We start from the raw sequence: 26137 nt of genomic DNA on the forward strand, positions 1-26137 counted from the left end.
AGTCTGGGAGAACTCTGTCATTGAACAGAGCAGGGTAATGGTTGGTTGCTTCCCCAGGCCTGAGTGTTTTGTGGTCAACTCAGTATCTGTTTCCAGAAGCTTCCTGATTATAGATGTTTAGTGCATCTGCACTCTTATGTTTTGATCCCAAATAGTTTTTTAAAATAGAATTTCCATAAGAGGAGGAAGATTTAGCATCAGAAAAAGAAAGGCAACTATAACTTATTCTCTATTAAGGCTTAGCCAGCTGCAATATTTTGAATCACTCTAGATGGGAGACCAGGGAGACTGCTCCCTATCTCCACCACAGTGGTGCTTTTCTCCCCTGGGCCTGCTTGGAGTCAGATGGGGCTCCACAGAGTCAGTCCTGCTCCCTGACTTAGAGAGGTCAGGTCTCCAATTAAAGTTATTAAAAAAAAACATAAATGTGTTTCTTCTTTGTTTATGGATCCCTTGACTGTTGGTCTCCCTGCATTTTCCCTGGAGCAGGGCTGGGAATGATACTCCTCCTTTCAAGTCCTTGCAGGGGAAAGTGGTATCTGGGTGAAGTGCTTGAAGGCTCACCAAGTCCCTCTAACTAAGAGAGGGAGAGAAATCTTCCAGGTGCAATGTGAAACATGGAAAGAGCATCACAAGCAGACAACGGGGAGGTGAGTGGTGGGCGACTATTGGCTCCAGTACCAGTAACCAGCCCCCTCTATCACAGATACAGAGAACAGAAGGACATCCTGGATGCAGCTTCTGTGACTGCAGAGGTTGACCAAACTGAGAGATAGTAAAAAGAATTCTCACCTGTTGTCGGATTATTTAGGACACAATTCTAGGAAGAAACCAGCCAAGAAGGGAACCTATAGCAAATTTGAGAGCTCAGACAAATCAAACAGGAACTTGTTCTATCCTATCCTGTGGTGTTCACAGTTCAGTGGACAGGACAAGGGGTCAGGAGTACATAGTCTAGGTGCAACCTCTGATCTAGTCAGTTACTTGCTGGTTACATGGGTAACTTTCTTATTCAATCAGTATCCTTATCAGTAATATTGGGATAATAGTACCACTGTTGTAGGGTAAGGAATGTAAAATAATGTGCCGGCTATTCTTTTCATCATTCTTTATGTTGTTGTGGTTTTGTTTTTTGAGACTGAGTTTCCCTATGTTGTCCAGGCTGGTCTTGAACTTGTGGGCTCAAGTGATCCTCCTGCTTCAGTACACCATCACACTCAGCTCATCATTCTTACTTGTCTCACTTATTATACAGATTTCATTTTTTTTACTAGGAGAGGCAATTCCTCTTCCCTGTGATTAGTCTTAATCTTCATCTACCAATGTCAGTACTTGTTACTCCTTACTGACCTCTTCAGGGGTCTTCCAGATAGATAAATAGGAGGCAGAGAAACAAAAATGTAGGAGAGAGTACTGTACCCCAGGGTCTGGACCTTAGCTTTGCAAGACAGAGAGGTAGAAACTAACATTTGTTAATCTCTTACCATGTCCCAAGTTGTGCTAAATAGTCCATTAATGTACATTTTATGTACATTTGGTAGGTATTTTTATCTTTACCATTGTAATTTTACTTAGACATTTGAGATTCAGATTAAGTCACTTTCTTATTAAGTAGCAAATTAGGATTTCAAAATCCAACCTTTTCCTCATGTTGTAGTGAGCTGGATTTCTAGCAGAATCTACTTATTCATTCACTATTACTTTTTATTTGTGGTACTGTGTATTGAGCTCAGGGGCACTCTATTACTGAGCTACATACCCAGCTCTTTTTATTTTTATTTTGAGACAGAATCTCACTACGTTGCTGAAGCTTGTCTTGAGCTTGCTATCCTCCTGCCTAGCGAGTAGCTGGGATTACAGGTATGAACCATCACTCCTGGCTTCATTCATTATTCTTTTAAAGAATACTTATTAAGGCTTGTGACAGAGGCTGCTGGTTGCCCCTCAATACCTGATCTCCTCCTTTTCTTCCTTCTTCGTGGAATTCCCAGTTTTTACAAGAGCACATGATTTCCAAGAATAAAAACTCAGCTTCTCTTGTAGCCAGGAGGGGCCATGTGCCTAAGTCCTGGTCAATGGCATGTAAGAGGAGGCATATCTTAAAGAACAGGAAACACAATTTTCTTGTTTTTGTCCTTTTCCTGCTGACTTGATTTCAGATAAGATTGCTGGAGCTTGAGCAGCCATATTGTATCATAATTGAAGATGGTAGAGCAGGAAGGTATTAGGAGCCTGAACCTAACACTGGATTATCATACCAGTCCTGCACTGCTTATATTCAGTCTTATATAAGACAGAAATAATCTTCTGTTATGTTTAAACCACCTTTATTTTGGTCTTCTGTCATATGCAAAAACAAAAAACAAAAAACCCCCAAAACGATATATACTATTTCTGTAATAGGAAGTGTCAAGGTACATAAATTTTCTTCCTAAAGTTACTTAGCTAATACCCTCTTCTGAAGATTTATATTACCTATCAGGACCTTCCCATAGTAAACTATTTGAAAGAGTTTAATAATTATTTTTGGCATAAAATTAACAATTCACCATCATTAATTGCTGCATTTTACTGTTGCAATAATCAACATTTATGTTTATTTCCACTGACGATTTGATTTCAACATGTAAATCTCATAAAGAGACTGTCTCTTTGAAAGTGGCTGTTCAGTTATTAACAGTAACTTCATTTGAGAGGACTGGGGTTTATTCTTGGTAAAAATAAATAAATAAAAGAAGAAGGCCCATGTCTGAATTCACAGGGGAGAAGGCTGCCATTATAGACAACCTCCCCACTTTGGGAGCCTCAGAAGTTGGTAATGATGGCTATTTTGCATCAAAACCATTTAGTTAACTTTTCTCCCTTTTAATAGTATGTGAAAAGAAAGGGAGAAGAAGAAAAAGAGAGGTTTCATCACCTAAGAGTCCCATGAAGTTTTACTAAAACAGGTAGTTGGTCCTCTTTTCTCTCTTCTCAACTTTGCAAGGATTAATAAAGAGAAGGTAATTGCTTTGTTAAGAACATTAATAAATCTATATCTGCTTTAAACTGATTTATTTCTAGTTTTAAAATACAGTATGATCTGTTAATAGTATATATCGTTTTGTTATAGATAAATAGTATATATCGTTTTGTTACTTATCTATCTCCAAACACAACAACAAAATCATTCCATTAGTAAATATTTTGGTAATGCATTCAATGATCTGACTACTAAAACTTTAAAATACAAAGATACCCAACAATTAAACAACATGAAACAGGTGACCTTGTGAGGGAGGACCCTAAGGAGGTTTTTTTATTGACCAGGTCCTGGGTTAATGTTTCCTAGCCTAAATGGCACAGCAATATGCCATGCTTTAAAAATCTGTGATGCTGAGGGTACATTCCAGACTAAATCAAAACCTCTGGGATAGAATTCATCAATGTGTTGTGGTGTGTGTGTGTGTGTGTGTGTGTGTGTGTGTGTGTGTGAGAGAGAGAGAGAGGTGGGGGGATATCTATATAGGTCGGTGGGTTGGTCTATCTATTCATCCACCCATCCATCCATCCATCTGTCGGTCCCTAAGTGATTACAATGTTTAATAAAGCTTAAGAATCACTGATCTGAATCTTGGGGATAATGTTTGAGATCAGAGAGCTGATTCAATTTGAAAGTTTGTTTTGATTGTGACTTTTTTGTGGCCTTCTAATCCTGCCCTTTCCCTCCATAGTAGGCGTTGAATCTAGGGTCTGGAACACCTTAGGCAAGCGTTCTACCTGAGCTTCATCCCCAACTTTTTCTATTTTGAAGCAGAGTTTCACTAATTTTCCCCAGGCTGGTCTCCAATTTGCAATCGTCCTGCCTCAGCCTCCCAAGTAGCTGGGATCACAGACGCCGGGGGACTGGCTTGTTTGTGTGGACTTCCAAAAATTATTTTTGATTTATTTTACAACTCTAGAGTTAGCATGGCAGTGAAAAATGGCTTATTCACAAAGGAAGCAGAAGCGAAAAGTGTTAAAAGCTTCATATTTCTTCTTAGCCAGAGCATAAAGACAGACCTTAATACTGACACACATCCTAGAGGATGCTGACACACAGCTTAGAGGAAAACGCAAACCCCAGGATGCTGCTAGGGTTACCAGTTTACGTCGGTCCGTTCACGGTACAGAGACAGTAACTTTCTCATGATTGTCATGACATAACGTTAGACAAAAGCAAGGCAAATACTAGGGCTACAATTGAGGGAGGTCCAAGGAAATGTTTAAGGCTTTATTGTTTTGGGATTGGATTAGGTCAGGATGACTCTGCAGTTTGGAGATTCTCTCGTGTTTAGTTCAGTCACACTGGAAGGACGCAAAAGGCCAGACTTCACTTTTACATACCATCAATCCCCAACCCGTCTGCCCCCGGGCGTCAGGTCGGGGACCTGACTTCTGCGCACGCTCCGGCCAGGCCCCGGGGGCGGGGCGAGGGCCCGCGGGGCCTTGTGGGAAGGTCCAGGGAGGCGGGGCGGCGCGCGGGGCGGCGCGAGTGGCGGCGCGTCTGAGCGGCTGCTATTAGGTGAGGACGGCCTGGCAGGTGAGCGGGCACTGCTGTCACCGCGGGACCCTCTGGAATCTCCTAGCGCGAGGAGGGGCGCGCTGTGGGTCTGGGCGAGGCGAAGCGGGCGACCGCCGCGCGGTGTAGGGGCGGCGCGGCGGTGTCCGGGGTAGCGGCGTCCCTGGGAGCGCGTTCCCGGGAGGGGCTCCTTGCGCGAGACCCGGGATGGGCGTTCCGTTTTTCTGCGGGGTCCTGCCCAGCCCCGCCCCGGCATTGGGAGATTTGCAGGGGTCGGAATGTCAGGGTCATCCTCCTGACCAGACCACGGAGGGGCCAGACCTCTTTTGGCAGGGTTCGCCCAGTTACTATGTGTGAAAGTGATACCTGGAAGTTTCTGGTTGCCTGCTGGAACCCAGCTCCGCCGCAGGTTCGGTATGAGCAGTTGTGCCTGCGGGAGCAGCAAGGGCGGATGGGCCTCCCCTCTACAGTATCTCAGGGGCTTGCTGCGCTTGACATTTTTTGAGTCCCTAGCAAAATATTGTACTAGTTTGCTTTGAGTGAGGTGCACCTGTATAACCAAACATGGACGCTACTTGAAAGTTTAGGCTTAGTTTAGTTGTTGAGGCTAGGGTCAGATGACCCATCTGAATCTGTAATTCTTCCTCTTTCCCTATAAAGTGAAATATTTTTTAAGTGTTCTAAATTCCTTTCCAATCCCTTTTTCTTTCTCCAACCTTAGTTCCTTCTCCTGCCCCTTAAGTTTTGACTCTCCCTCCACCTTTTGGAAGACTTTGCCTATCACTCATCCTCTCTCCTTTGTGTTCTTGTTCCTTGTACTTCCAGTGCCCGGATGGTACTTAAGAGCAGTTCTTCATTAAAGGCAAATTTACTCTAGCCCCCAATAATCATTTATTTAACTCATTTCCACCCTTTAAAAATCCCATTAAAATTCTCAGCAATTTTAGGGGCTGGGGATGTGGCTCAAGCGGTAGCGAGCTCGCCTGGCATGCGTGCGGCCCGGGTTCGATCCTCAGCACCACATACCAACAAAGATGTTGTGTCCGCCGAGAACTAAAAAATAAATATTAAAAATTCTCTCTCTCTCCGTCTCTCCCTCTCTCCCTCTCCCTCTCTCTTAAAAAAAAATTCTCAGCAATTTTATACAACTAACTGTAATGTACTCTCTTTTTTTCTGTATGCCTTTTGTACATTGGGCACTGCTGATCTCTTCCATTTTCTTGAGCTTATTTTCTTTGGTCTTCTGTGACGGTACTATTTTCCTCCCAGCTCTCCAGGTGCTCTACCTGGTTTTCCTATGTTGTCACTTCTTTCTCTGTTCCTTAGGGAACAGTCTCCTCCCAATCTCCTGGTTGTCACAGTGGCTAAATGTGTTCAAATCTATAATTCTAGTTTTCACCTTTGTGCTGGTGACATCCATATTTATCCCTAGTGCTTTATTGCTATCTACTGGATTTTTCTTTCTTTCTTTCATTAATACCAGTGATTAAACTCAGGGGTACTCAACCACTGAGCCACACCCCAGCCCTATTTTGTATTTTATTTAGAGACAAGGTTAGTGCCTAAGTTGCTGAAACTGCCTTTGAACTAATGATCCTCCTGTCTCAGCTTCCTGCACCACTGGGATTACAGGCGTGTGCCACCTCGCCTGGCTCATATCTACTGTGTATTTTCTTTTGATATCCTTTGAGCACTCAAAATTAGCATATGTCAAACTGAAATAATCTTGGGGGCCATTGGCCCTCCAATTCGGAAATCCCTTTTCTTTTTTGAAAATTGTGTATTCTGGTCTGATGAAAAACTCAGCCTAATTCCCTCTTAAGATTGGGAGCCATCTCGCAACAAAGGCATGAAAAGCTAATTTCGGCTTTACTATAAATTATTGTGATTTCTAAACTTGCTTGGAATGCCTGCCTGTGCCTTCAACTCACCCATGACCGGATAACAGCCTTCTCTGAAGCTCTAATGACCCTCATAAATTCTGATGTTGATGCCAGCTAAAATATTAACTAGCCTTTGTGCTATGTTTGTCAAAATTTTGTTATCTGTAAGTTCTCAAACCCCCCTTTGTGTAACTTTCTGTGCTATAAAGCTGTACTCCTAGAGAGCTGTGGGGGCTGTCTTCTGTTCCCATGATTTTCAGGAGAGGCAGCCCGGCCAGTTGAAATTATAAGCTTTCTTTACTTTGATTTTAGTTGGAGTTGGTGGTCTTTTCTTTGTGTCCTGGTCTAACACAGGCTGTAGCTCAGTGGTAAAGCGCTTACCTCACACATGTGAGGCACAGGGTTCAATTCTTAGTACCACATATAAATAAATAAATGAATATATTGTGTCCATCTAGAACTTAAAAAAAAAAAATTGTGTTTTCTAACTCAAAATGACTCCCAAGCCAGAAATGTAGGACATTTGAATCTTCTTTCCTCCCCAGTTTTCCAATCTAAACAGTCATCAATTCTTTTTTGTTTTACCATCTTAGTACCTTCATGGGGCTTTCAGAATATAGGTGAGATCTCATGGCCTGGCATTTCAAGATCTTTTCTATATTTACCTCTTTAACCTTCCTTGTCCCTCATAGTTCCTTACTCTGCTATCCTATTCCTCCCTGTTAGCTGCTTGACTGGACCTTTATGAAACAGATAAAGTTTTAAAGCCTCTGGACAAGACTCCTGTCTTGACTTTATCAGCCTGCCATCTGTGTGTGTGTGTGTGTGTGTGTGTGTGTGTGTGTGTGTGTGTGTTTTGGTATCAGGGTTTGAAACCAAGAGGTTCTTAACCACTGTGCCACATCCCCATCCCTTTTTCTTTACATATTTTATGTAGATAGTGTCTTTCTCTGTTGCTTAGGGCCTTACTAAGTTTCTGGGGCTACCTTTGAACATGCAATCCTGCCTTAACTTTCCATACCGCTGGGATTATAGGCATGTGCCATGGTGCCCAGCTTCAGCTTACCATCTGATTTTTAACCATCCATAACATCTGTACATGGTTCACCATAGAGGTTATTTTTGCCTCCTGTGGGCCTTTGGCAGTGTCTGGAAACAATCCAGAGGGCAGGGATGTTGCCAGCCTTTTTATGATGAACAGTACCCTCATGACAATGAATTTTCTAGTCCCATGGTTGAGAATTCCTGTCTAACATAGTATTTTGTTACTTAGTACTTTGATTTTTTTCCCCCTTCACTAGACAAAGACACCTTTTTGTGCTTGATTTTACATCCTTAAATCTCCATGTGGGATTTGTCACATAGTAGAAGTGCAGTAAATGTTGGAAGAAAAAGGTGTAAAGGAAATAATTGAGATATAATTAGAACCTGGAGATCAGTAGCTAGTATGCTACCATGGGCTACTTGCTAATTTCAGTGATTCCCCCCACCCCCATCACCTTTCATTGTTGTTTAAGGATGACCAAACTTCTCTTTTATTTATGAAACAGTTGATACATTATTTAAAAATGTTATACTGATATTTTATTCAACATCTCTTTAGACTGTTTTCTGTCCATGTATGTTGGTCATTTATGAAATAGTGGATAATCATGAACTAGTCAGGTTTTAGAAGAATAAACGAAATAGAGTCCCCAATTTATGATGGTTTGACTTAGGATTTCTTAACTTTATAATGTAAATGAAGGAATATGCATAGTTTGAATTTTTTTTTTAATGGTGTGGCATATGTGGTACAATATGGTGATACTGGGTGGTGACAGTGAGCTGTAACTTCCACTCCGCCATAGTATCAGATCAGTGAACAACCAGGAGAGTAAACAATCACCAGGAGGGTAAAGAATTGATACTTATTAATGTACTGTGTTGCTAAGCTACTTTGGTAGGTTAGGTTTATTAACCTATGAAGTTCCACCATTGCAGATGTGGAATAACTATTTAAAAAAAAAAGTTAAATTGAGCAACAATTTTTGTGAAATTCTATTTTTTCAGAGTTCTGTTTTCAGAGAAAATAGGGGAATGATTAGAGTTTGAAAAAATATACATAAAAACATACAAAGGACATCTAAGCTCTTCTGATTATGATTTCCAACTTATTTTAATATACTTGTGTCAGTTTCCTAGAAATATTTGCAAAATTGAAAACTTGGAATTTAGAGGGTGAAGTACATTTGATTTAACAGTATTTTCAATTCATAATGGGTGTGGGGATATCATCCTATTATAAGTTGAGGTGCAACTGTCATAATGTATTATTTAATTCTTCTCAGAAGTTGGTTGTTCAAAGCTGTACAGGCCATAATGACTTCCAATAAAGCAATTGAATTACAACTGCAAGTGAAACAAAATGCAGAAGAATTACAAGACTTTATGAGGGATTTAGAAAACTGGGAAAAAGACATTAAACAAAAGGATATGGAACTAAGAAGACAGAGTGGTATTCTTGAAGAGGTAAAGTAAGAATTCCTAATTTGGTATCTGCTAAAACTTTATTTTTCAAATAAAGCATGGCTTTTAAAAATGTTTTGTGAAAATACTGAAATTGAAGTGATTTGCTTCATTATCAACATTTTCTTTGAGAAATTCTGTGTTTTTTAAAAAGTATTTGTAATTGTATTACTGTAATATTTTAAATCTTAGTGAATAGTGACTGAAAGGATGACCATTTGATAATACTTAAAGAAATAGCATCATAAAATATGTAGGGATAGGTGTGTACACATATGAAAATGACATATAGGTTACCTACTTAATGACATATTAGTATACATTATTGGCATAGAAATGCAGATATTACCTAGATAGTTTTCTTAAGACAACGTATTTAAATATATTAGGTTTTTTTAATATTGCATATAATGAGGTGGAAAGACTTCAGTTTGCCTTTGAATGACTGCTCATTTAATGTCCTAAGCCTGGAGATCAGATAGTTTTTGAAGTCTGAATCTAGGATTATAAATTAAGGTATAATTAGGATATTCAGGTAATAATACTTTACTTGTGACTGAACAATGTTCAACATTCATCATAGGATGAATTAAACTTTTCAAGCATAATTATCATTATAAGTAAAGATGGTAAATTGGTATATTGAAGCACTTGAAAATTAAATAGAAAAATTACTTCTTACATGAAAATATCATTTAATGAGAATTTTATATATTGCTAGCTGTGTTTAAAACTTATTTTTCTCCCTAGAATTTACCTCCTATTCGAAATGGGAATTTTAGGAAAAAGAAGAAAGGCAAAGCTAAAGAGTCTTCTAAAAAAACCAAGGAGGAAAACACAAAAAATAGGATAAAATCTTATGATTATGAGGCATGGGCAAAACTTGATGTGGTAAGTTAATCTAATCAAGTGCTTCTTGATATCTGAATAAAATCTTGTTGGAGTTAGCTAACAGTTACAGATTAAATAAAAAAAAATAAAGAGTCCTTGTGGCTTTTGTCTTCTATTATAGATTCTTTTATGTGGGAATAAAAATTTAATTATAAGTCTTTTTAGTTATGTAGATTAATTTTTTCTTTTCTAATCCTCCTTTAGTGAATGGTGACTAAAACAGCCAGGATTCTTTTCTTTTTTTGTGTTTTATCTTTTTGCAAAAATAGCATGTTGGGCTGGGGATGTGGCTCAAGCGGTAGCGCACTCACCTGGCATGCGCGGGGTGCTGGGTTCGATCCTCAGCACCACATAAAAATAAAATAAAGATGTGTGTCCACTGTAAACTAAAAATAAATATTAAAAAAATTCTCTCTCTCTCTTTAAGAAAAAAAAAAAAAGCATGTAGAGGCCCACTGTATTCTTCACTCAGTTTTTTTCACTAGTTACATTTTATTAACCACATATAAATACAGAATCAAAACCAGGAAATCAACATTGGTATAACGTGTATATAGTTCTGTGACATTTTATTGTGTTTAGATCTAGGTGGCCTCCATTGCAACTAAGGTACAGAAATACCACCACAGAGATCTCCTTATATACTTACTTCTTTATAGTTAGACCAGCTACCCATTCTTCCTGCCATCTCTAACTTCTGAACAGCCAGGATTCTAAGCTAGTGATACTTCCAGAAAAGAATGACTCTGACAATACCTTTTTTTAATATACTGAAGGACCTGTAGAACACTGCTGAGAGATGCCTTTGTGTCTAGATTTAGAGCTGAGGTTGTGTGACAATAAAATCTAATCCCCAAAAGGTATATTTCACCCTTCTAATCCTGAGTGGGTTATATGTGCCTCCCATCTCCAACACATAACACACAGTGTAGTTGAGAATTACTACAAGTGTATACTCTACCTAAGAATCTTCTGCTCAGAGCTCCAAGTAGCCACAGTCATGTCAGTCTGTGAAAGGAAAACTATTGGTTGGTCCACCTTATTCTGGACTCTTACTCACTTTAAGGGTTGATTTGGTTGGAGGCATGTGTGGAAGGGAAGTATGTGATAACCAAAAATACATTCCTTTTTGGTGTTTATTATGTGATACTTGATTATTATGTCATGTTCTGAAGCATAAAAAAAAAGAATATATGAGCTCACCATCTAAAAGATAATTTCCTCAGTACTGATGAAGCTATAAATGTGCTCCTTCCCTATCCCATTTTCTTTTTTTACCATACCCCCAGAGACAATGACAGTTTTTGTTCTTATGCTTATTATTTTTTCAGTACTTTTTGGCTTAATTTTTTTTACTGAGGTATAATATACATGAATTCCTTAAATCAGTATGTATAGCCTCCTGAATTTTAAAAATTTTTTGGTACTGGAGATTGAACCCAGGGACACTTAATCACTGATTCACATCTCCAGCCCTTTTTAATATTTTATTTAGAGACAGGGTCTTGCTGAGTTGCTTAGGGCTGGCTCAGCAGTAGCCTCAGCAACTTGGATTATAGAGCTGCTGGGATTATAGGCCTGTGCCACTGTGTCCAGCTAGCCTCCTGAATTTTTACTTCTGTATACACATGTGAATCAGCGAGAGAGAAAGAGAGAGAGAGAGAGAGAGAGAGAGAGAGAGAGAGAGAGAGAAACATTTCTAGCATCCCAGAAGCCACCTTGTCAGTTGATAACCTCTCAAAAGCTCTTCAGATATATTCTCATATTGTAGGTTAGTTTTGCCAGTTTTGGAATTTGATATAAATATAGTATACAGTATGCACTCGTGTGTTTGGCTGCTTTTGCATTTTCTGATATTGATCCATATTATGAGTAGTAGTTTATTCTTTTACGTTGTTGATCTGAATTCTGTTTTGTGGATATTTTACTGTTTGTCCATGCTGTTGAGACACATTTGGGTTTCCAGTTTGGAGCCATTTTATATTAATGAACTATGAGCATTCTAGTACGGTTCATTTTATGGAGATAAGCACCCAAGAGGGGATTTGCTCATTTATAGTTTATACATTTATTTAACTTTAGAAGATATTGCTGAACTGTTTTCTAAATTAGTTGTGTTGTATTTTTGTTAATGAAATCAAGACTTATTGACCCATAAATTTGTTAATTACTCTTAATTAACTACTTTGCCATCTGTTTCAGTATTGTCCAAATAAAAGAGAAATATAATTTTGGATCTTGAATTTATTACTGTTGGGAACAACATTTTCTAAACATATGATTTTTTTCTCAGTGACATATAATCTATGTCACTTTGCCCTTTATTATATAGCTGGTTCCTTTTCATAAGTCAGTGTCTTCATATAATGCTCTTTCTTGAAAGGCATCTTCTTACAGAGATGTTTTCCACAGTCATTTACTTATTTAACGTTTTGAATAAGCTTTTGCTGTGTGTGGACAATGCCATTGTGATTGTACTGCATTGTTTGCAGTGTCATTTTAGTGAATCTATACAATATTTAGGTGATTACCCTTCTGTTCTAGTTTATATCTGAGATGCTGCTTTAGTGTCCTGCTGCAATTTTGTTTTCTACATATCATCATTGCAGAGTTGGGTAATCTTGGCTACAGTGTCAGTAGGCTGATGTTATTTCTAGAATCTTCATGCTAAAATACAGCTGAATTTTAATCTGTTTTAATGTTCTTTCAATGAAACCAAGCATTGATTTTGCTTTTCAATTTATTGACAATGTATTTTTTTACATATATAATTAAATAATATGTGTGTTAGATGGAAACAGGATTTTGTTTATATAATGGTTAACAAGTTTGCTTAAATGAACTTTAATGCTTATTAATTTAAGATATCTTACGATTGTTTGGAGTATTATACTATGTAGTCCAATTGGGTCATTACACATACTTGTATTGAAATATTACACTGTACCCCATAAATATGTACATTTATGATATGTCAAATAAAAGTAAAATTATTTAAAAATATTTTAGTAGAATTATTCTTTTAGCATAAATGATAAAAATGTGATTTTGAAAAATCCTGGGGGAGTCTTTGAAGTTATTTATTACCATAAAAAAGAGTGTATAATTATACTTGCTTTGGTAGAGTTAACTATATTTGGAATACATAGGTAAACTGTGTAACATAGGGAGTGAGATCTGGAGGAGGCAGGCAGCCTGAATTCAGATCTCTACTCAAGTCATTTATTAGCTGAGTGACTTTGAGTATCTTGTGTTTTATTCCCTTAAATGAAAAACATGGCTAATTGATTTTACCTCAGGTTGTTATGAGGGTCAGGAGTTAATTGTGCTCTAAAAGTGGTTTTTGTTGTTGTAAAATAGGAATTTTTTTTAACTCTTTTTCTCTGCTATTGGGTGTTATGTACATTAGTTTAGAGTTACCTGAGACTTCTTTTATGTTAAGTGATAATATCTCACTGTGTATAGTTTGTGACTTAGGGATAATTTGTAGATTCTGTTGACTTAGCTTTATGAATTAAAAGTCAGATTCTTTTTGGATCTTGATTTTCTAAACATGGGCACCTTTTTCTCTGGGTATAATGTGACATGAGAGGTTATTCATATTGCTGCTTTTAGAGGCCTATTAGGTCTTTATATTGTAATAAGTTAAGTTCTGTTAAGGATAATTTATTTCCCCTAGTGGATGTGCAGTTATGAGCACTTTTCTCCTCCTTACAATTTAAGGACAGTATCCTTGATGAGCTTGATAAAGAAGATACCACCCATGATTCTGTGTCTCAAGAATCAGAGTCAGAAGAGGATGGGATTCATGTAGATGCACAAAAGGCTCTTGCTCTAAAAGAAAAGGTATGTTTTAACTATAGGTTCCTTCAGTTAAGCAAGTTAAGTAGTAAATCATGTGAATTCTAAAACTTTGACATGCTAAGGGATTTTGTTCTAACTTCAAATTGTTATTGGCTAGATCCTTGTTGGGAGGCAATGTGCATAATGGTTAGGAGTACATACCCCTAGATCCAGATTAATTACTTTGTTAGATCTATGACAAGCTCTTTGAACTGCTTCTACCTCAGTTTTCTCAACTGTACAGTGAGATTAACATTTTAATTAAACTTCAAAGGATTGTTGTAAGCAATAAATGAATTGTATAGAAAGTGCTTGGATCTTATCAGAAGTTGTAACATGGTTCATAGTAGTAGGCAGAAATAACTTGAAGTCAGTGTGTGATTCTCAGCATAAATATTATATTACTCCTCCATTTCATAGCCATCTTTGTTTAATTTTTGCAGTGTCAAAATCCCTCTGAGAGATGCCTAATTTCTGTAAAACTGGTAATATTGCTTTTCAAAGTGGTGGAATTCTTTTCAGATTAAATTCTCATGCCTTTCTTTTGTTAGTTTCTTTGGATCGATACTGTCAGTAAAAGTATACTTGTTTTTCTGCCATGGCTCTTGGGTTGCCATACAATGACTATATAGTGAATGCACTCATACAAAGAACATTTTGCTTAATTTTTTCTTTTAGGGCAATAAATACTTCAAACAAGGGAAATATGATGAAGCAATTGAATGCTACACAAAAGGCATGGATGCTGATCCATATAATCCTGTGTTGCCAACAAATAGAGCATCAGCATACTTCAGATTGAAAAAGTAAGGACTTTCCATAAAGTGTGTGAATGGCTTATGTGTATGTGGAGACTGATTTTTTTTTTTAAAGTCTTTCACAGTAAATTGTATAGGACAGATTGTACATCTGTTATGTTTCTTTTCTACTGTGAACTCTTAGGTTTTTACTCTCTTTTACTGACTTACTTTATACCATTGTAAATATCTGGGTGCTCTAAACATGCTCCTATTGCTAACTTTACTAAGATGGTTCTCTAAAAGTTGAGTAATGATGTTCTTTACCTAATTCATAAAAGAAAAAAAAATTGATTGGGTGACAATGTTTGATAAGTAGTTTTTCAAATAGAGGGAAATTAATTATCTATATTTAATCCAGAGAACTTTTATTATGATAAACTTAAAACATGTTCCAACATTTATCTATCTTTAAATCATATTCTTTAAGGACATATTTAATGTGGAGGAACATAAAATGTGTTATTGTCTTATGCAGGATACTGGGCTGTCACAAGAATTTTTTAAAAGACAAATACCATGAAGAAAGACATTCTTTTTTTTCCCCCTGGCATTGGGGATTGAACCCAGGGTGCTTAACCACTGAGCTACATCCCCTTTATATATTTTTAAAATTTTGAGACAGGGTATCGCTAAGTTGCAAAAGCCATCTTTGAACTTGTAATCCTTCTGCTTCAGCCTCCCAAATCAATAGGATTATAGGCATGTGCTACTGTCACCTGGCTCATCTCTATTCTTTACATTGGTCTGTTTTCTGTTTCTGTATCCATTCCATAGTTCCTTTGATTATTACACTGTTATAAGTCTTGATGTTTGGTGTAGGCTATATTCTCCTTTCTTATTCTTCAGCAATGTCCTGGGTATTCCTGGACTTGCTCAGTGGTTTAAATTTTAGAATCATTGCCTCAAATTCCTTGAAACATCCTAATTGGGATTTTGATTAGAATTGTGTGGTTTTTTTTTTTTTTTTTTTTTTTTTAGTGCTTGCAAAAACATGCTCAAAAGTGGGTGGACAAGCATTTACTCCTGCCAGAAAGGCATGCTGTTGGAACATGGCCAGCAAGCATGTCTGGGTGGGCAGTCTGCCTGCTTTTATCCTTAATGCCACATTGTTCTTCGCCTTGATAGAAGGAGCTTGGGGTACAATCTGTGCGATTAGCAAATTTTAAAATTGGGGTGGGCAAATGGTCAGGTTATAAGAAAAATGGCTACAACTGGATCCAATTAAGGCTAAATTCTTAATTATGATAATGGACCACTGGACTTCCTGTTTTTTCACACATTGAACCCAGAGCCTGGCTCATAATAGGCAGGCAAGTGCTCTGCTACTGAGTTTATGTCTCTGGCCTTAAGTCTTCTTTAATGTCTTTGAAGATGACCTTAAAATTTTCATTTGTGTCTTGTATGTCTTTGCTAGTTGTTTCCTTGTTGTTGGTAGTGGTGGTGGGTTATAGTTAAGCAGCCACCTTGGTAAATTATTTTTAGCAATGTCTCTAGATTGTTTTTTGAGTTTTCTGTGTGGTCAATCATATCATCTGAGAATACTGTCAGTTTTTCCCCCCCTTCTTCCCAGTTTTCTTTTTTTTAAATTTTTCAGTTATAGATGGACACAATACCTTTATTTTATTTATTTATTTTTATGTGGTGCTGAGGATTGAACCCAGTGCCTTACACATGCTAGGCAAGCACTCTATTACTAAGCCACAATCCCAGCCCTCTTTCCCAGTTTTCTTACCTTGTATTTTTTTCTTGTGGAATTTCATTGAGGATGTCCAGTGAAATACTGGGGGAAGAGGGGGTAATATTGAACCTTCTTGTTTTCTTGGGTAAAAGAGTATGGTACTAAAGTTTTACCACTAAGAATTATTGCTCTTGCCCGGTGAAGTGGCATGTATCTATAATCCTAGCTTCTGTGGAGGCTGAAGTAAGAGGATTGTAAGTTTAAGGCCAGCCTTGGTAATTTAGTGAGACATGTCTTAAAAAAAAAAAAAAGGACTGGTGTCGCTCAACAGTATGTTGCCCTTGGTTCAATCCTCAAATGCCCTCCACAAAAAAGAAAAAAGGACTAGTAATGTAAGTCAGAGGTTCAACATCCAGTACTCTGTGTCAGGGAGGGAAAGAGAATTACTGCTTTTAAATAGTCTTAATTAAGTAAAAGAGGCAGGAAATGTGAGTTTAATTGTGAAGAAAACCCTTTTTAGGGATTTCAGACACAGGCTTTGAAAGTGTTGGTTTAATAAATGATTTTTATTAACTTCATTTATTTTAATTTTTTAAATTGCAGATTTGCTGTTGCTGAGTCTGATTGTAATTTAGCAATTGCCTTAAGTAGAAGTTATACTAAGGCTTATGCTAGACGAGGTGCTGCTCGATTTGCTCTGCAAAAATTAGAGGATGCTAAAAAAGGTATTATTTTTCAAGTTGTCATTATCTAAAAACTCTTAAATAAAGAATGCTAAATAATTACAGTTAATTATACAGAGAGCTTTCCATAAAATATTTGAACAAAGCCCTTTTTGTAATTTAAAAGGTGTCTTGTTTTGGGAAAGAGAACATTATTTGTCATCAGTCAGAGTTTGGTTCAAATTCTCATTCTACCATGTACTGTCACACCATATATGACCAGCATCTTCTGTGATTTTCAGTTCCTTACCGGAAATAGATGATTGTTGGTTGTTATGAGGCAAGAGATATTGCATATAAGGCTCTTAACATGTTTTAGTTTATTTGTAAATTCTAAGTCTTCTGATAGTCCATAAAAATAGATTTGCATAATATAAATAACAAAGTCTGAATAAAGATGATATCTAATAGATTTTGTTGCTTCTTGGTTTAATGCTGTACATCTTATAATGGCAAATATTCTTGGAGCTGGTGGAAGATGGTTTGTTCTGTTAGAATTTCTATTCTAGGGAATAATGAAGAAAGTCCAGTAGCTTAATGTTAATATTTCTTAGTTCTGCTTTCTTTTTTCTTTTTGCTGTAGGGTAGTTATGTGTTACATGGCAAAAATAATTATTGTATAGTTTTTAAAAAAATTCTTTTACCTTCTGCTTTCTTAAGATTATGAAAAAGTATTAGAATTGGAACCAAATAACTTTGAAGCAATGAATGAACTCAGGAAAATTAATCAGGTAAATCACAGCTATTTAAGTGCATTATATATAACCTTTATTTGATGAAATTAAAGTTTTTTTGCATAGATTTTTTACTATTAACTTCTTTTTTTGTACTAATAGAGTTTTATCAAATGTATTTGCAAGTTAGAGGCAGTGTAATGGTATTTCAAGATCCATATTTGATCATCACTTTTAAAAGCTGGCTGAGGTCTTTAGAACTACTGCTTTACTTTTTTCCAAAAGGCAGGATTATTTTTTAATCTAATTGTTTTGTTTTTGGTGTGTGCTCTGATTTCTGTGCTAAACTTTTGCATATTTCTTTGATTTTAAGTTACTTCAGCTTTATAATTTATATCTTAGCAAATAATACTAATTTTTAACAGGAAATAGTTTATTAAGTGTAACATTAGTAATTGTAATATTATTCAACTGATGTTTTATAGTATTGAGCATTTGCAAATTCCTTTCAGTTTGCCTTTGAATCAACCTTACAGTTGTTTTTGCCATCTTTGAAACATTGAGAAAAAAGTGGTAATGATTGGGGAAAATCTGCTTTTAAATACTACCATTACTTATCACAAATAAAATCTACTGTTAAATATGTCAACTTCATTATAATTGTGAACTGTGTTATTGTGTATATTGTCTTAGGTCAAGTAATGATTGAATATTAAATTTGAAAAATTTGGTGGATTCTCCCCATCCCCCCAAGTACTAGGGTTTGAATCCAGGGCCTGGTTCACTCCGGGCAAGCATTATACCATTGAGCTATGCCTGCCTCCCCACTTTATTAGTACCAGGGTTTCAGTAAGTTGTCCAAGGTGACCTCAAACTTGTGATGCTTCTGACTCAGTGTCCTGAGTAACTGAGATTACAGTCATGCCACTGTACCCAGCTGATGTGATCTTACTTGACTGCTTTGTGTTTGAAAACGTCCTCTACAATAGTGCTTGACCTATTTAGAAATTCAGAAAATGTTTGTTGAATAAATAGTTGAACAACTATCTTTAGTTGTTCAACCATTTATTCAACAAATATTTTAAATATCTTTAAAATATCTTTAGTGGACACTATATATTTTAATTGGGAATAAGAAGCATGATACATGAGTGTGTATGTGTATATATATACTTTTTTAATTAGTAGAAAGAGAATTCAAGTAGAAAATATTTGTCAATTGTTTGAATATTCTAATGTATATGAATAATTTACATTTTAAAACCAAGTACGTATGCTTTTTGTATTATTTGTTTTACTTCAGCTGACTGCTGTGTCTTCTAGGCTTTAACATTCAAAGAAAACTCATATCCAGAGGAAGCTGCTATAGTGACTGAATCAACTGATGGAGAAAAAAAACATATTGAAGAAAAGAAAAAGAAGCAGCAGGCCATTACAGAAAAAGATCTGGTAATCCAAAGGGGTTCCAACATAAAAAGAATGTTTTGCTTAGTGTTTATTCTTAACTTTTTTTGTGTGTATTTGGGATGGGTACTAGGGATTGATCTCAGGGGCACTAATCACTGAGAATCACATCCTTAGCATTATTTTGTATTTAGAGGGTCTCACTGAGTTGCTTAGCACCTTGCTTTTGCTGAGGCTGGCTGTGAACTAGTGATCTTCCTACCTCAGGCTTCTGAGCCGCTGGGATTACAGGTGTGTGCCATTACACCTGGCTGCTCTTATATTTTGTGTGTGTCAGTTGAGTTTCTGTCTTCTTTAATGTTATGTTAGAATTCTTCTTGAGTAGGAACTGGAAATTAAATATATTAAAACCTCTGGAGTCTACTAATTCATAATTTGAGTAATTGATGACAATATGTAAATTTTAAAATAACTATAGAAACATTTAAATTTAGGGAGCAAACTGCTTATAAGGATTTTAACATAGATTTGCATATAGATAGTTATAAATGTAACAGAAATAAATTACAGCTCATTCTTGTAATGAACTTATTAATTTACACAGGGCCACTTCATAATAAAATTCCTATACAAATCATGAGTTGAAGAGATTTAATTTAATGCCTTTATAGCTTTTCATAGGCCCACAGAGGATTCCTAATAAGTATTTATGGAATGATTGATGATGATATTTGAAACATTATAAATAAATGTTACATTGCAGTGAGGTTTAATTTATATTTAGGCATATTAATGTTACTGGAGAATGGGCTGTGCAATTCTGGTACAGTGTTCTTTCACAAAAAATGAGGATGAAATTCTTTCACATAATTTCTGATATATTGAAGACAGTATAACATTTGGGCCTTTATTAAAATGTGTTTTTACATTTACATTTTGTATAATATTTAATTAGAATAATGGTGAATGCTGCAAAGTAATATAGTAGATACATTTTCCCCCTCCTTTTTTCTGAAAAGAGAGTAACACCATTTAAAAAAATAAGCTCTACTGGTTTTCAGTGGCTGTGGTGGGAAGGCTATGAGGCTTCAGGGCTTTAGGTCTGTACTGTATCTGCTGCCTGTGGCCTAGGGCCTGGCTGCTGAAGGGAGTTTACAGTTTGCTGTGGAAGTTTGATAATTTTAGCTTACACATTGAGCTGATAGTAGGTAAAGAGGAAAAGGACACAAAGGTCACTGTGCTGTAGGTATGGGAATTCCAGACTGGCCTGTGGAGTAGGGGAGTGAAGTGGCATACCTTGCTCAGCTCACTAGTTTGCTCACTAGAAGCTAAGCACCTGTAAGGAGATGCTGGGGCTTTGGGAAGAAAGGTGACCTCGAACTTGCTCATGCTATGATCATTAGTCAGGATTACTGCCCATCCTCTGCAATCCCCTTGAGATTCAGAGAGGCCAGGAAGGATGTGGCCCAACTTTACCCTGTGTGCCTGGAGGAGTGCTGCCCATGAACGTTTGTCCTTGTGCTTTGCACAGGACTGCAGCTGCCCAGGGACTTTCTGGGATCACCTTTCTCTGCTGGGGTTTTATGCTAGGAACTGCATGGCGGTTTTCTTTGTAATAGCCTCATTCCTAAATTGTTAATTGTATTATCCTGGTTTGGGTTATTTTGCCCACATGGGCAAAATATGTATAGGAGAAAAGAGTTGCTTTTAAATGAGGTTCAGTCGTTAGTACCAAGAAAATTGGGATGTATGGTTGAAGTTTCAGAATTTCAACTGAAACAATAGCTGAAGTTTTAAACAAAAGATGTTGAAGTACATTAAAAGGTTTGCTTAATGTGCAAAAGAAAACCTATACTAATTAGAGTCTAAAACAAGTCTCATGAATTTTATATATATATATATATATATATGTCTCATGAATTTTATATATATGTACATATATTTTTTTGGGGGGGGGGATTGAACTCAGGATTGAACTCAAAGGCACTTGACCACTGAGCCACATTTCCAGCCCTGTTTTGTATAGTTTATGTTTAGAGACAGGGTCTCACTGAATTGCTTAGCGCCTTGCTTTTGCTGAGGCTGGTTTGAATTTGCATTTCTCCTGTCTCAGCCTCCTGAGCCGTTGGGATTATAGTCCTGCGCCACTGTGCCCGGCATGAACTAGATTTTTTTTTTAATACCTTTATTTTATTTACTTATTTTTATGTGGTGCTGAGGATTGAATCCAGCGTCTTGCATATGCTAGGCAAGAGCTCTAGCTGAGCCACAACCTTAGCCCATGAACTAGGCTTTTAACAATTAAAATATACTTTAATTACTGACATAATATTGATGGATATCCTTAGAATGTTTCTTAAAATATGAATTCAATTATTTTTTCTTGCATATTTTTTGATTCTTCTGTATACTTCTGTCCAAAATCATAGGGGAATGGATTTTTCAAAGAGGGGAAGTACGAAAGAGCAATCGAATGCTATACTAGAGGAATAGCAGCAGATGGTGCTAATGCCCTTCTTCCTGCTAACCGAGCAATGGCCTATCTGAAGATTCAGAAGTAAGTATTGGTTATATTTTAATGCTTTTCAGGATGAAAATATAATTTGGCATATTAGCTAACCAATAAATTAAATTTAATTTATTTAATTTTGAGTGCTAAATGAGAGAAAAAAGGGAGGGAAATTGTACATGTGGTATAGTACTAGGAACATAGTTCTATACAGTAAATGTTAGTTCTTATTAATATTTTCTCACTTTTAATAGTCTCACATTACACAGTTTAGTCTTACATTATGTAGTTTATGGATGTTCTTATGCATCATTGATTTTAAAATTATTCTTAACCTTAGACCCTTATGACAAAGTCTTATTTGGAGGCGTTTTCTATGCATATGCACATGTATAAGAAATGGGAGCTGCTGTCATTGAAACTGCTAGTTGATAACATTAATAACTAAAACTTGGTCCTGTAATATTAACCATTTTTTTTTAATGTGCATGGGGTTCCAGGTTAAGTGCTCTGTAGAATAATATCTGTAAGAAAGAAACTTACACTTTGTGTCTCTTGTAATAATACTTTATACACTAGTGCCAGAATTTATAAAGAGTCTATAAATGTTATAAGTAGAGATTAGAAATTTCCCCAGTACCATGGACTTCCTAAGCTGCATGTTATTCTCAGGATATGATTTTGAAGTGCATAATTATACAACTAGGATTACAAAGAAAACCAATTGTATTGAAATACAGTTTTAAAATTTGTGGTTATTAACTCACTACAGAATGAGAAATTGCTCTTAAAATGTAGACAGATTAAAAATTATAAAAGGAATATATGTGAAGGTTTGAATAAGAATATTAGACTTTGGGTGATTTTTTTTTGATACATAGTGATCATCAAACAGGTGTGGATAAGGAATACCCAAAAGTAACATAGATGTTTAGATTACTAGTGTGATAACTCATGACCTGACTCTTTGGCATCTATCTAGTAGGGTCAGAGTTGCCCAGGAGTTGGCCAGCTATGTCACAGAAGTGTCTATAGACAGGGTACTATAATCACAAATAAAACAGCAGGTCAGATTACTACTATGATTCTGAAATGGTGGTCGGCATAAATAATATTTTGAGGTATCTATAACAGTTACAACAGGATATAAAAATATGTGATTAAAGGTGACAAAGTTATAGTACTGCTTTTACTACTGTGCTTGGTTGTTTGTATTTATAATTGAAAGAAAGTTAAATTTGACTTAAAAGTTTAATGAAAAAAAGGTTGTCATTTTTTTTCCCATCCAAGTTTTTACCAGAGGATCTTAGGTTAGGAATCCTGTCACAGAGGTAATTTTGGTTATGTATTTAGTTTCATTTAAATTAAAACTAGATAGGTTGTTTTGTTGATTAGTCAAAGAGCATTGTATCTCTTATTAGCTTATGAAAATTTGATAAAAATTGTGCATTGGTTTAAAAATTGTAAGGCCTGAATTCTTTGGTTTGATTATAATGCCAATAAAAATACCTTCTTGTAGCTGAGGGATTATATTTGCATTTATAAGAGCACTGTATTAGTTTTATTGCTTTAGTTGACAGTCATGTTAGTAGAATATACTATGGCAAGCTAGCAGAGTATAATTTTAAAATAAAAGAATTACGTTACTTTTATTTGTAGAGTCTATTAGATTCACACTTAATATTAGAAATTTTCTCTACTACAAGGAGTCTCTTGTATTATAGGCTAGATGAAGAACATCAAAAGGAACAACTTTTCAAACTTTAATAATTCTTAATTTAGTTATCCACCCTGTAGCTTGATTTCCTACAAACTCTGTCAAATTAAGACTGATAAGGTTGACTGGTAGTAGGAGGAGAGAACTAGTAGTGAAGTCAGTCTTATCTGCCAGCAGGGAGTAAGGAGAAATTCACCTAGGTAGGGCAGCCAAGGTTTCTAGAGAACATGGTTTCCAGAGGTGCTAGTCTACATGAGTAGGTGAGTGGTGTTAAGAAGCTCAGCAAGACATCCTTGAGTTGCAGTGGTCGAGTGTCTGTGAGCTGTCAGGTTGTGAAATGGAGGTTGATGGGTGGTGAGCTTCAGAAGCTCTGAAGAGATAGTAAAATAATCAGAAATGGGCTCAGAAGTTTGGGATAGGACGCTAGTGCTTGAAGATTTAACAAGAACCAGTGTAGGTCCTATTCTTGGAGCAAAATCTAAATTTAGAGATAGGATTAGAGGAAAAGGATCCAATAGTATTAGATACTTGCTATAAGAAATAGTGTTGAGGGTTGGTCACAGAAATAAGGTAGAATCATGTCTGTGTAACAGACTGGGCTAAGACATGGTTTAGCATAGCGTTCACCTACTGCTGATTAGGGATGGAGTTGAAATAGAGCAAGCAGAGTGAACACTTAGAACTTATGGTTAGAGGAGGTGTAGGGCTCAGGAACGAGGAAGGAAGTAGGAAACGACTGTTTTCTGAACTAATCATCTTTACTATTTCTGTTTTTGATTAGTTTGTCTTCTCTGACATCTTCTAAAAGGTGTTTATAGATTGGATTTTTCTAAATCCAGGTTATACTTGGAGTGCACAAGTGATATTTAATAATTAAAAAAAACCTTAACATCAGTTTATTGTCAAAGAAGAATTTACTTGTGTGGAAACCTTACAGTTTTAAAATATTTTTTTTGGATTTTCTTCAGCTCTATAATAGAACATACTTTTTGAATATGCAATTAAAATGGCTTCCTAAATATTTATCTTCTAAATTGTCTTTGCATTGGGCTGTCTGGAAGTTTTCTGATTTATTTAGCAAACAATTATTGAGCCAGAATCTGTCAGTTGTCCTGGTAGGTGCTATGGAAATATTAAGTGTGCAGATATTAAATATATAGTTTTTTTAAACAACTTGGAGTTTGGAGGAAGAGACAGGAAAAGTGACTATAATTATTAGAATATACTGTGTTAATGCTGTGAGGGACTTATTCTATGGGAGTTCATGGTGAACAAAACACTGGCACCAGCCTGCAGCAGCAGTAGGGCTTGGCATCTCCACCTCCTTGCGTCCTGTCATCAGTGATAAGGTCTGCTACATAAACCCCATCGTGGCAGCTGGGAAGGAGTCTAGATTCGTGATGTCTTACAGTCAAAAGTTGATTGGCATCTTGGCAGGTTATACCCATCTCTGAGAGGTTGTGTGGCTACAGCAGCTTACCCCATCTCCAGTGCTGTGTGGGACCAGGTAGAGCTGAATAGAAATTCACATCTATTTGGGCGATCTTAGCCTATGGGATTGCCACAGGAAGTTCCCAAATACCAAATTTTCCTATTCAAAGGCTACAATACTGGTATAGTCCACATATAGCACACGGATGGCTCTCAACAGGTGCGAGAATGCATGGAAAGAACTTAAGGAGCTCAAACCCAGCTGAGCTCTCACAGAGTAGTATGGGTTAGTGAGGTGAATAAACAGGGTGAGTGTCCTAGTACAGATTCATCAAAGGTGCGGGAATGGGAAAGTTCATGACTGTTATGCAGGGAACAGTGGCAGAGAGAAGCCTAAGAATCAGGCCTCTGACTTTGTGCTCTGCAAAGGAGTATGACTTTATTCTTAAAAGTGTGGCCCAAAATAGAAATTCATATTTTATTCATGAATCTTGTTGTGAGGGTAAGATGGCATTTATCTAGGCCTTGGGGAGAATGTAATCACAGGAATTTTTTTTTTTTTAAATATGAAACTTTCCAGAGTGTCATGAAAATAATGTAAGTTCATGTATGCATTATTTACGTTTCGTTTCTTTTTGTACTGGGGATTGAATTTAGGGGCATTTTACCACTGAGCTACATCCTTAGCCTTTTAAAATTTTGGCCTTGAACTTGAGATCTTCCTGCCTTAGTCTTCTGAGTTGCTGGGATTATAGGTGTGCACCACAATACCTGGCCCCCTCATCTAGTTTTTAACAGGTCATATCTTCTATGTTGTATTTGTTTTAGCCTCCCCACACCGAATTATTATATAGAAAATAACAGACATTGTGATATTTGTTCCAGAGAAAAGGATATTTCATACATAATCACAGTACTGTTATCATGTGTAATAAATTAATATTCATTAATGTCATTTAAATATATGGGAAGGTCTGAGGGTTTTTTGTTCTATGTGTGTGTGTGTGTTAAGCTTTTTTTAGTTCTTTGTTACTGAACCAAACCCAATTTGAGTTGGTTACTAGTTGCATGGCTGAGTAGTATTTATGCAAAATATCAGATGATAGGCTATCATAATGGATCTTTACTTTTTTGTGGGTTGTTTTTCCTTAAGTGATTGAAATTATGGGTAAGGTTAGTGAAATTTTACGAGGAAACTAATGCCAATTATAACATAGTACCTGTGCATATTGAGGGTTGGAGAGGAGATGACCTGCCAGCAGTGATACTCTTTTGTTACTTCAGCTCATATTTTACCACTGTGAATTCCATCTTTCCAGCAGACTTTCTTCTAACTTTCCCTTAATTTGGTACCTTCTCCCTCCTTACCAGATGGTTACAAGATTTATTGAGAATGAAAAATGTAAAAAATAGTCTTTCTCCTGAAATACAGATGTGGGAATTTGTAATTGAAATTAGATATATTTTTTTTTAAATTAGAAACTCAGTTTTATGAAAATTTTCTATAAGCTGCATGTTTTCCAGTTGATAATTTTAT

The 26137-nt window shown here is 36.4% G+C and overlaps 1 protein-coding gene across 4 annotated transcripts in view; it reads left to right on the forward strand.

Moving 5' to 3' along the window:
• The first annotated feature begins 4486 nt into the window (after positions 1-4486).
• Positions 4487-26137, forward strand: part of Rpap3 (RNA polymerase II associated protein 3) — a 35555-nt gene continuing 13904 nt past the window's right edge. Inside the window, exons 1-9 of one of the 4 annotated variants that reach the window (XM_026400651.2) lie at positions 4487-4561; positions 8754-8934; positions 9682-9822; positions 13546-13668; positions 14344-14471; positions 16747-16868; positions 17526-17596; positions 18863-18988; positions 21373-21500. In XM_026400651.2, the coding sequence (XP_026256436.2) occupies positions 8785-8934; positions 9682-9822; positions 13546-13668; positions 14344-14471; positions 16747-16868; positions 17526-17596; positions 18863-18988; positions 21373-21500 (989 nt within the window). In that variant the 5' untranslated portion in view covers positions 4487-4561; positions 8754-8784. The remainder of the gene's footprint in view (positions 4562-8753; positions 8935-9681; positions 9823-13545; positions 13669-14343; positions 14472-16746; positions 16869-17525; positions 17597-18862; positions 18989-21372; positions 21501-26137) is intronic. The other 3 variants (XM_026400652.2, XM_026400654.2, XM_026400653.2) reach the window with 3 other exon arrangements.

This window comes from Urocitellus parryii, chromosome 5 (assembly GCF_045843805.1).
Source record: "Urocitellus parryii isolate mUroPar1 chromosome 5, mUroPar1.hap1, whole genome shotgun sequence".
Lineage (NCBI taxonomy): Eukaryota > Metazoa > Chordata > Mammalia > Rodentia > Sciuridae > Urocitellus > Urocitellus parryii.